The 12,806-nt window shown below is 37.6% G+C and overlaps 1 protein-coding gene across 1 annotated transcript; it reads right to left on the reverse strand.

The window, feature by feature from the left end:
* Positions 1 to 5,103: 5,103 nt before the first annotated feature.
* On the reverse strand, positions 5,104 to 12,120 carry LOC101854960 (prostate stem cell antigen; the record flags this gene model as incomplete). Its single annotated transcript, XM_005102253.2, is given in 3 exon segments — positions 5,104 to 6,582; positions 8,514 to 8,692; positions 12,001 to 12,120. Coding segments are annotated over 3 exon segments (380 nt in total), but the record flags the coding sequence as incomplete, so codon positions are not given.
* Between the last annotated feature and the right edge of the window lie 686 nt (positions 12,121 to 12,806).

Raw genomic sequence — 12,806 nt, forward strand, 5'->3', positions numbered from 1 at the left:
CCCCCCCACACACACACACACATTCATTTACGCACATTCTCATTCACTTTCCCTCAGAATAGATCAAAAGCATGGATCACCACAGATTCTATGCCTTAACCGTACTCACTCTCTCACCACGGTCATCATAGTCATACAAGAACCCCCAAAAGCTCCCACCATGATATCGCTCTGTGACAGAGATCACCCGACAGTGAAAAGCGGAAATTACCATATTACACCCCTTGAATTATTCAGTCCCCCTGAATAACCACCTCGCATGGAGAGACAAAAGGTGTACTCGAGAACTGTACGAACTAATCACGTGATAAAGTTTATCCACACCGTAGACTAATCATGTATTATGATATCCAAAACTGTGAACTCTGACGTAATTCCGGTTCACCATTGCACCCATCATTTGCTTCAATTTGGAACCAAATGAAGAGTAAGGAGGGGAATGTTGCGAAAGCATTTTACTATATAGTCAGACTGATGTTTTGTCCCTCATTTGAGTGCCCATGATGTGCACCAACGATGCATAATTTTTCACAGAAAAAAAAAAGCGGCAGCCAAAATAGTGTTCGATCTTGGATATTATCATAACTCAAGTCTGTGATCCCCACGTACTGGAAATGATTGTAATCAATGTCATAACGGTTACGACATTTCCCGCCTTGCTTTGGAAGCAAACTTATTGAGTCATGGGTTGAGGTTTTTCCTTGCTTCGCGGTGTAGGCAGGAGATGACCTGGATACTGGATGCCTGAGCACCGCCAACGTTCCCTACATACAGGTAGTAGTATTTCATGTGTGTGCTGTTTCCCTAAAATTTGTACTCTAAGGTATCGATTAAGCTCCCCCCGCTTAATAATTTTCAGGTTTTTTTAGCCCCCCCCCCCCCCCCCCCCCTTTTTAAAAAATTATTTTCCACCTTCCCACGACCGACGATCATGTGAAACATTATATCTATATTTTTTTAATGAAACTGGTTTGTTCCTCAATGGAAAAGTTGTCACAGTCACAGTACAGTAACATGCTAAAATCACTAAAATGTCAGGATCTCTTGTTCTTTTATTCTCTGAAGGAGAAATAAAACAGATTTGTTCCTACTAAAACAGGGGCATGAGGTTGAATGTGCCGCATTTCAGAATTAGATCAGGTAATGAGTAGCTTAAATGAAATGGGTCATTTGCAACAGGTTACAATCCATCTATATTATATATATCGTCACAGTTTCGATCGTTTAAGAGGCTGGCTGTCAGGGCCAACCAGGGCTGAGACGCCCTTGACTTTAACCTGTCCCCGCGGTTTTATGCCCCAAAAAAATCTGAAATTGTGCAAACTGAGCCCAAAAATGTGAAATTATGCGATTCTGTTAATTTTAACTAAGAATGATAAAGGAAAATAATCAGAAATTACGCCCCAAAAAAAAGAGATCAAATTATGCTAAATTATGGGGGGTGCATAAAACCACGGGACAGTTTAGTTGTACTAGAAAAAAAAGGAATAAGTAAATAACAGACTTGGTTAATAATAACAAATAATACATTTTAATAGCGTATGTATAGCGCATATCCCCGCTCGACAGCAAGCTCTATACGCTTTACACTATATTATTATCCCCAAAAACCATAGAACACTCAGAAACATTCTCAGCTTCCGGGAAGCGTACATACAGTGCAAGCAGCCGATTAAGCGCTCCAAACATTTAACAAACTGACAAGATCTTTCACTGTCAACAGCTGGGTACCCATTCCCACCTGGGTGACGTGAGGAAAATTCGTGTAAGTGTAAAGTGCCTTTCCCAAGGACACAACGTCGGGCCCCTGGCGGGATTCGAACCCACAACCTTACGATTGCAAGTCTGAGAGCCTAACCACTAGGCCACTGACGGAACTTTGGGTCATCTCTTCATCATTTCTCCATGACTGACTCTTACGCTCACAGTAGCCTTCTCTTTGACAATGACAATCCTTTTTCATCTCGCAGGGAGAAATTTGTCTTGGTCGTTAACAATGGCAGTAGACGTTACAAAGGTTAGGTTCACTCACGCATACGCACAAGACAGGACATTAGTAAATACATGTCTTACGTGCTGGAACAACCCGCTCTCTCTCTCTCTCTCTCTCTCTCTCTCTCTCTCTCTCTCTCTCTCTCTCTCTCTCTCTCTCTCTCTCGTTTGTAGCACGGTGGGTTCAATAACCTCATTGCAGTTGGTACGACTGAATTTCTTATATCTGTCTGTTTTTGCTTTTTTGGAAATGTATCGTTTACTGTGGGTCGATAATTGAAATTCCAGGGTCAGTGGGTGGCTATGGTCACTAGGCATTATTTCCGCTTTTTTTTTTAGAACGTTTGTCTTGGGCAGATATTCAAGGTTACTTAGGTCTCTACCAATAGTTCTTGATGCCTGTCTGATCAACTTGTTTATTTTTATGATGTGCTACCTTCCCAAATTGCTACCATAGCAAGTGGTACCAAAATTTACCAATTTTTCTATTGTGGTGGTGTAGAATATTTGTAGAATCATCACGCAACACACTTTCAGGGTGATTTGAGAGTTGTTTTGTTTCGAGGGACAAGGAGATGAGATGCTGGAAAGCTGCCAACCGTCCCTAATTTAATTGAAACGTTCCATTTTGTTCTGGGGGGGGGGGGTTCCACTTTATTCTAATAATGTGCATGACTCTGATTCATCAATTCCGTGTTTCTTATTTGTTTAGTTTTCTGTTCTTTAACTGATTAGTAGAGTGGAAAATCGTCATGTAAACATCTAAACCTCTGGTAAACCTCATTCTGTGTTGTCAAGGCATCGTCTGAGATTGAAAACAATGATTCCTTCTTTTCCAGATTCCAAAGTTTGGCAGCTGTGCTCGTAATTATTTTTAAAATAGCTACCCAGGGCCCAGCATTTGATCTGAGCAATTTGACTAATTAGAGAGGAGCCTGCTTAAAGTGAAGAAAGTCTCTGGTTCCAGGAAGTTCTAGTGTTAATAGGGTTTTGCTGTATTTATTAAAACCCTGACCTGTGTCACATTTTTTAAAGGTAAGATTGCCCCCCCCCCCCCCACCCCATCCTCCCCCATCTCTCTCATTCTCCTCTCTGTGTCATTGTGGTGACTGCTTAATTTGGCACCATTACAGCATTCTGTCTTTTTAACCAAAAACTTTGTCAAACCAAACCATAATAATATATCATAATATCTCTTTAAAAAATAACAGTTGTAACTTAGGTCAAGACATCTGCTGGGTTTTTGTTACTGTTTTTTTGTTTTGTTTCGGGTTTTTAGAGGGGGGGGGGGGGGATGAATTTACATTTCATTTTCATGAGGACATATTTTTTCACTTGGAAATATCAGGCTTCAGGGTAGGCAAAAATGATCCTTCATGAATACCGGTACTTAAAGCATCCAGTTAATTCTCTATGTTTACCTCATGCTTTTTTATTAACCAAAACATTTTCAGACTAGTTTATAGGACCTAGCACGACTTGCTGGCAAAATCGACCAAATATTGAAAAGTACTTTGTGGAAATTAAGACGACTGTACATGTATTATTTTCTGTCTCACACTTGTATATGAGTCTTGCACAAATTGTTCTCTCCTTTATTTAAAAAAAATTTTTTTTTTTTTTTTTTTGGGGGGGGGGGGGCATGTTTTCGCTATTTCACGAAAGCGTGGTGTGTCTCACCTCTCAAGCAGCCACACAACACTTTTAAAGGTTGTCTAAACAATACAGTTACGCTAATCACAGCTTTCTCAGTCTTTAGTAAAGCTTTCTTTGATGTGCACAACTTGCAACAGGAATTTTTTTTCTAACTTATCAAAGAAGACAAGTCACTTGATCCCACCATACTTGTGTCCATGTTTAAGGGCCTCAGCATGCCATTCTGGTTAAAGTTAAGGCTATTTTTTGTTTAAATAGAGACAATAACTATAAGGGTAACAAAAAAAGCAACCTTTCAAACAGCGCAAAGCATGCCAGGCAATGCCTGTACAAACTGTGCATCAAACCTCTCGTATGACGACAGTACACCCAACCTTGTCAAATGTATACCTAATCCATCATTATTTCCTCGAAAAATTATATCCCACTGCACAACCAACAACCAGTTTTAGTTAGAATGCCTTGGACTTACAAACTGAGCCACTGAAGTTCCAAACTCCAACATCAACTGATTCTCATCTAAATCTTTTTAGCCAGACAGTAAATTGTTTAGTTTTAGTAAGTGTTACGGCTCTTGCAACACAATAGGTCATATAAGTGTCGAAGATTAGAGGCGTTACAAAAATAAATTTTAGTTTTCGTAAGAGTTTTAGGGCTTTTGCAACACAATAAGGTCATATAAGTGCCGAAGACTAGAGGTGTTACAAGAGAGTAACAAACATAAAAAAAGAAGGAGGGGAGATAAAGACGATAGATTTTTTAAAGGAAAGAAGGAGCAAACCACACCAGAGCACCAGCCAACCACCCAATTACAACAAGAGAGCAACAAACACAAAAAAGGAGGGGAGATAAGGATGATAGATGTTTTTGATAGGAAAGAAGGAATGTACCACATGAGGGCACCCACCAACCACACACCTAGTACCTTAATAGTAAAGCACTGCAAAAATATTATTCTATTTAGTTTTAGTAAGAGATTTATGGCACAAGCCACACAATTAGGTCTTGTCAGTGCTGAAGATTTTAGGTGTTACCAGAGAGTAAGAAAAGGAGACATAACGGTGATATATGTTTGATAGGAAAAGATTAAACTATCAAACATTTTTTTTTATCCAACTATCAAAGAGATTCGAAGTCCAAATCCAAAACCTACTTTACCAACTTCACCATCTCAATGTCCAAGTTAAAGAGAATCATATTCCAAGCTGGGAAAAATATGGACAAACTAAAGCCACAGACCAACAAAAAAAGGTGCTGCTACTCGCACAATGACTTAAATGTACTAGTGGATACCCCAGTGATGTTTTCTTGTCCCCATTTCATCTCTCTCTGAATGTGATCCATGTCATCCGGTACTCAAACCCTCACCTTTATGATGACCCACAATACTTAGGAAAAATAAACAAGCCAAGAGAAATCAATTTATACAAAAACAAAATAAAAAGAGAATTAATATTTTCGTACAGTATAAAATAGTATTTTTATTGAGATGGACAGAGGAATGTTATGATAAAGAAAGAGCTATGTACATAGTAGTAAGTGACAAAAGTAATTCTAACATTTTCATCCATCAAAGTACATAGGCAGCATTCATTCATCAGTCTCGCATACACCTAAGGCAGCGAATAAAAACAACAATAAGTTATGGTTGAGTCCCAAACCTTTTCATTGAAGAAAATTAAAGCATCTAAAAAGTTTACAACAAACTAAAACTATGCTTCTATTATAATTACATTCAGTTCACACTCAGTTGCAATATTCTTTTAATGTTTTATGCCCCTCTCCACACAATTCAGGAGACAGGAAGCTTTAACCCTACCAGTTAGGACCAACCCATTCCATGTAGGATACATCCCAGTTGAAGTAAAAAACAGAATAAGACAAAAGAAAAAAGATATATTTTATAAAATCTCCCTTGGAAGACATTAAGAAAGAAATCTTCCCCACATAGGAATCAAACTTCGTCTACACTCAAGGCAAAGAGTCTGACCATTACACAACAGACACTGGTATTGTGCGACGATATCATAAAAAACGAAGTTGCCCTTTCCACACTCAACGAGTGGGACACAACCATTACATACTGCCTGAAACATGGAACAAACTGATCTAGAATAAAACAGCAACGGTATGATTGGAATGTCATTCATGAGCAAACTTTGTCCAATTTTTCTTCTAACAAGGAAAGGAATGCACTTTGACATTGACACACTATCTTCCACAAAAAAATACTGTCATATGTCAAGCAGCTATGTACACAGATAATCCTGAACATTCATCCCCCAAAAAAGACTACAGTTTTTCATTTGTGCCATGCATACCCCCATACTCAACCATCACAAAATCTGAGTCACACACAAGGGACTTTCCCTCTGCAGCATTTGTCTTGCACCACACAAACTTCCGAAATGTTATTTACAATGGCTTCAGCATTAGTATATTATCTTAACAGTAGTAAATTTCCTGTCAACAGTCATCATCTTTAAAACATTCTTTAAAAAAAAACCCCACAAAAAACTCTAATTTCTGTCTTATTCAAAGGAACAGAAAAGAAAAAAAATGTTTGTCTGCCCTTTTAAACAGTCACCAATTTCATTTTGAAAAATTGCAAAGCAAAAAGATGATACCATGCAAACCTAACTGGCTGCGAATCCAATGACCTAACCAAAAAAATTTTTTTATTAATAAAAGACATTCCTTTCTTAAATTACCTTAACATAAAAAACATTAGAAAAACAGACTAAACTTTCCCAGTCAACTGCCAAATTCAAATTTGCTTTTAAATTCTAATTCAAAGCAGCCCATTTTAATTTTCTCCCTCCCAAAACCAAAAAGAGGCACTTGCAGCAGATTTTATCTAAAATGTTGGATCAAAATGGCACAAATGGACGTCGCAAGAACAAAGATGCTGGGAACTGGCACACTGCTTCCAAGCTGGAAAAACAAAGAGAGAAAACAAAACATTGAAAGTCATACAGCTTTAAAAGTCACAGCACCAATAGCAAACAATACAAACCTCACACTGAATATATCAACTTCAACTAGAACAGAACGAAATCAAAACTTCCCCCACTGTGTCCTTTGAGTGACTATATGAGACTGAATCATCATCTTTTCCACTGTACAGCCCTAAATGACATCAGAGCTACACTTCTCGACTTCTCCCTCCGAGACCTAACATTGATAACACACTCTATGGAACATTACAGCAACTGCAACAAACCTGCACTTGTCACTACATGGCATTGGACAGAAGGGCGAGGGCTCAGCTGTTGCTTGATTGATAACAACAACACACTGAACTGAAGACAAAATTTGCTTCAAATTCTCATTCGTTTCTTAACAGACTTATTTAGCTTACTCACTGAGAAGAGCCTGGGTCAACATGCATAGACACAGCCAGCAGGTTAAACCATTTTTATTCAAGCAGGCATTAAGAATACTAAAAGAGGCAAGTTCACACAGAAATAAATTTAGCTATTTCTGTGTGAATGACCTCTCAGAGTTTGAAATGAGCAACACAAAGAGTACAGGAGAAAAATGGCATTTGGCAATCGCAATTTTGAATTTTAGCCTTCGCTTACATATCTATAGTTCAGGTTGTTTTATTTCATTCATTAATTCCACCTTATATTTAACTGAAACAGCAGTATATGTTAGTCACATACAGTCAAATATGAAAAAGAATAACTGTAGTGACTGTAGTCCTTATGAACACGTGAAAAAAGGCAGTAGTCCAGAGTCCTTTTCCTGTGACATGTAATTTTTATGTTGTCTTCATATGCTTACAATCTCATGCCATGTAACAAAACTAATTTCAGTTTATGTCAACCAGAAAAAGAGCTAAGAATGTAACAAGGTTTTATTGTGTTTTACACTATTCTCAAAACAATAATTTGCTTCACAAATTCAATTTTTATGACACACTTAAATGCTCCCAGTATTTCAGGAAAGGTTTATTTAATTTTGACAGGCAATGAAAAAGTAGATTTTTCATTCAAAATGGAATTATATACCTTTCATTACATACCTTTGATTGCTGGACAATAAAAATGTTATCTTTTGTGGCCCAAGATCTTTAGATGCTCAAGAAGAAGTTTTATTCTAAATTAAGTTTATATATATATATATATATATATATATATATATATATATATATATATATATATATATATATATATCAATTTGGAGCTTCTACAGAACTGTTTGAAAAAATGCAATGGTCCTGTATCCTGACGCGCAAACTAAGAATTAGAGTGTACGATCTAAACAAAATAACATGCCATTTGTGACAGCAAATGAGAAACACATTACCACAGTGGTGGCACTACATAGTTTTAATAATTCAACCGAAACAAACAGAAAAGGAAAGGCATCCACCAACAACCCACATGAGAGAAAAATATCAGATCTGTTTCAAAAAGCAATTCAGGGATACATAGACAGCTTTTGTCAGGCTCAGGAAGCTCGGCAACACCTGTATGTCTAAGAACCTAAATCGTACAATAAAAGACCAACTTAATTTCTTTTCATTCCCACTAGATAGAACAGTAAATGTTCTTTAAGTTCTGTTCTTTAAGTTCAAACTTGGCAGAATGTAAAAGTCCAAATAAAAATACTATCAAAATAAATTAACCCAAAGAAAAGTCAAAATCATGTTAGAATACTGAACCCCTAAGAACCAGATTTATCGCACACGGGACTCCAAATACCACAATATAAATTTATCTCATAAAATTATTAATTATATTTTCACCACCAATTCAATACTCAGTGTGATAAAAGTTTATCCACTCTGCACACCAAGATATACAGTTATCTCCTTATTGATTATATTTTCCAGCCAGTATCAGTTCAGTACTCACCGTGACATAAAAGTTGCAGCGATCACCCTGACAACACTCCACACACTGCCAGTCGCGATACCAGTCCCGCATGCATCGCAGACCTAGATCAGTCTGTGCTGCGCCACAGAACGAGGAACTGCTGCAGTTCTTGTGGATGTAGTGAATCTTTTCACTACGTGGCGTCCAGAAGTCTGGCGCTGAAACACATACAAAGATACCTCATTCTAACGGTCTCTGTTTACTTTTTACCTCTATGACCCACCACCAGATCAACTCATATTCACATCATTTATGAGCCAGACCACTTCAACTCTGCCAGTGAAGGTCAACTCGGTCCACATGCGACAAAGCCCCCCCCCCCTTTCCCCCAAAGACAGACACTTAATAAAATTAATATCTTCCTCATCTAGGAATTTAACTCATGACATTTAAATAAAATAATCAATAGATAAATTCTACTTTATTATTCCCCAAGAGGTTTACAATATAAATGAGCTTTTGCAAATAGGTGGATACCTAAAATGTAGCACAGAGGGTTGATGATAAAGTTTTTAATGTTTCGTTTTTACTTGAATTTTTCTTTTCGTGTACATCTCCTACAAAAACATGTACTTACAGACCTACAGATGGCATGCTAAGCAGTGTAACTGGCGGTACATAACATCAAGTCAAATTCTTTCGGACATAACTATGATGTCACATTTTTTAGAATTTGAACATACGAAATTGTTTTAACAGTTTTCTTATTGCTTTAATTACCAAACATAAGCATGAAGGCCATATAGAATGGTGAGGATCACAGAAAAAAGAGATTCTGAATGTTGTCGTGTCTGCATTTGTGTCAACATATTTATGTCCGAAAGAAATGAAAAACTTTCCATTTTCAGATCTTAACTTCTTTTACGAAAATTTGGGCAAACAACGATTCAGAAGACTCAATTTGACTCACAATGCAAGTTAATGATTGAAAAAATGCCACTTAATTCATATTTTACTATGAATCTCTGCAAAATATCAAATATCTTTCAAGCATAACCATCATGACACAACAAAATGAAAAATGCCCTGAAAAGTAATTTATGGAACTCAAAATTATTTTAATAGTTCTCGCATTGCTTTGATTTTCAAACATAAGCATGGAGAGTATATTAAATCACAGGAAAAAATAAATTCTGAATATCTTTGTGTTCGCATTTGTGTCATCATAGTTATGTCCGAAAGAAACTAAAAACTTTCCATTTTCATATTTTAATTCATTTTTTGAAAATTTTTGCAAACAAAAATTCAGGAGATTCAGTTTGACTCATAATGCATGCTAATGGTGAAAAAATGCCACTTAATTCACAATTTACTATGACTCTCTGCAAAATACCAAAATACTTTTTGAACATAGAATCTAACCACGATAGCGGTCATCCGATGGCACATAATGGATAAAAGTTTGTCATCATTTTGGAACATATCTTTACATCAAACTTTTCCCTCACGTTGACATCTAGCCAAGCACGCGCGGTCACATCTAGATTTACAACTACTTGACCATTGGAACACAGAACGATATTAATCATTACTTGGTTTAAATTTAATTAAATGGGGGGAAACATTTTTCGGCCATAGCTTTTTTTTAACATACCATGTTAAGATTTGATGACAAAATGAAAAAACTTAAATGAATTTGTCAAATCCGTCGTTATTCTTCTCGCCGTCTTGCATCGCACAACAATACGCTTTAAATAGATCCACAGGAACAAAGCACGTTCCTCCACCCCTATTATTTCTCGTTTTCTGATTGGTTCTTTCGAACGTAACAAGTGATGACACAGCACAAGACGCCGTGGGATTTCCGTTAACTGCAAAATAACGCACTTTTTTTTAGAACCAGTCAGGGCAGAGAGTAAACATTGAACGATATTATGCTCGTTCCAGGGCCCCAAAATGGCCGATAGGAACGAAGTCACGGGGAATCGAAGTCGCCTTGCAAAACGAGTACACAAGGTATATATGCTTGTTTGTTTGCTTAAATAGAAGAGGTTTTACGGCGCTCGCAACTGCATAAGGTCATATAAGCGCCAGAAAATTAGAGGTGTTACAAGAGAGTAACAAACATAAAACAAACAGAAGGAGGGGAGATAAGGACGATAGATGTTTCATAGGAAATGAAGCAAACTACACCAGAGCACCCGCCAACCATCCACCCATGTCTCCTGCCTTATACACACTCGACCTCTGCTTGAAATCTGCATCTCACAGGCCCATCCACAACTAATGCAGTATAGAGAGAGCTGGAATGGTCCGTTTCACACTGCAATCATAATGAAGCCGGTGGAAAAGAAAAGCGCTACAAGACTCCAGCCCCTTAAACCCCTCTATAACAGCCCGCTGACTAACAAAGCTGCCAAATATGCAGACATGAAGGACCAAGTGCCACACAAGAGTCTGATGACTCAGTCGTCATCCGAGCAAGAATATTAGATAATATAATATAAGAATAAACAAGGTAAATATAAAACGGTGTACAATTTTCTTGCTTTAATCATTTAGTTTTGTTTGCTTTCACAATGAACAAAGAAACTCACAATTCATTGATTTCTAAGAAGATGGAGACTTTGCCAACAGCTTTAAATTACAAGAGAAAAACCAGTACTGTCAGTTTCCTACAGAATTTTACTATTTTGCTCTAATCGAGCAACAGATAACACAAGGACTGTGAAAATTTCTCACTGTCAACAAAAATGGTCCTACTTGAACTCAATGTAAACAGTAGAGAGATCATTGTAGCAGAAAAAGAGTTGTAAGTCTTTCAAGTTTGTTTTTCAATCATCTCGAAACTGCAAAAACCTGAATCACTGGTTTTTCCCATGCGCCCATATTATATACATAATACAAGTGTACACACATGAAGACATAAACACATAGATACACTCCAAAATGGCCATTGCTGGTTGCCATTGAAATACCCTGTTTTTTAGCTATGATTTTCATATTTTGCTCAAGGACACACCCCAGTGATCATCCACTTACATGTTCTGTCATCAACATATGCTTGACATTTATTCTGAGCTTGAACTCACTAACCACTCAGCCACTGAAGCCCCCAAAAATAGCCAAAGAGCTTAACCATTCAATCAGATGCAACTGAAGATCAACTCTTAACTCTTCATAGGCAGGCAACCACGATACACACGTGAAGAAGAAAAAAATCAGTAGCAGACAACAATCATCCTGTATCATGGTAGCACCATCACACTATTAAATGAAAGACTAAAACAGCACTGTAGGTACCTCGGTTATCAACACATTTGCACAATTCATGTACTGCTTGTCAGTCCTCCTGAAATTCAGTTCAGTGAGCTCTTTATATTTGAACTTTTTGTTTTTCATCTGACTCAGGAAAATCACCTCAAAAACTAACTTGGGCACATGTTCAGTACCGCTATTAATGATTAAAAAAAGAGGCCTGAGCAGCAAAAATTGTTGTTTTTCAAAGAAAAGAAGTGCGACTGACCTCTCCACTCAATGAAGGTGAGGCAAGTGTCTTGTTCCTCTCTGCACTGAACGGAGGTCTTGATGCATTTGTCCTTGTTGTCCATCTGATTCTGACACACGTAGCACTCCAACGCCAGCCCTGAACAATGAGAGGAAAAGACAGAAATATTCATTAACATGCATGACTTTACAAAGAATCAAAGGTCAGTCCAAATGACATAAACTGAGATCGAATAAAACTAAAATAAAGTTATCAGAATAATTTAATGTACCCAGTGCTGACCTGACAAAGAATTTACATTTTCAGAATTTTTGTCCTTCTCACCTTTCAAAGACAGTGGCAGGACCACACCAGTCTGCATTCAGCGCTGATCCAATTGACAGACTTCAGTGATAAAGTGTTTTAAAGTAAGTCCTGCCAACCTACAGGACTCATGCACCTGGGTTTCTTTGGGTCAGCTGCTAGATTTGCTCTACTGCGAGCTGAGGAGTATGTTCAGTACACTGGAGGGTACGTCTTTTCTAAAAATTTATAATAACACTTGGGGAAGCCCTTCGGTCCATGGGGTTAACTATAGAGGGACCTAAGAATACAGTAATTAGGCACTGGTCTATTATATCAGGACAAGAAGCATGCATCAAGTAGACCAAATGCTTTAAGGCGTGAGTTCTGCGGTGAGTGTTAACTTAAACCCCAGCTAAAGTCCACATCCAGCCATACAAGTCTGAAACTGGCCCTTCATCTGAATTTATGAACAAAGCCTTTGAAACTTACAAAACCAGTCGGAAGCTAGTATGCCCATGCCACTGTTAGCAAGGATGTTA

The sequence above is a fragment of the Aplysia californica genome, unplaced genomic scaffold (assembly GCF_000002075.1).
Source record: "Aplysia californica isolate F4 #8 unplaced genomic scaffold, AplCal3.0 scaffold00318, whole genome shotgun sequence".
In the NCBI taxonomy this organism is placed as follows: domain Eukaryota; kingdom Metazoa; phylum Mollusca; class Gastropoda; order Aplysiida; family Aplysiidae; genus Aplysia; species Aplysia californica.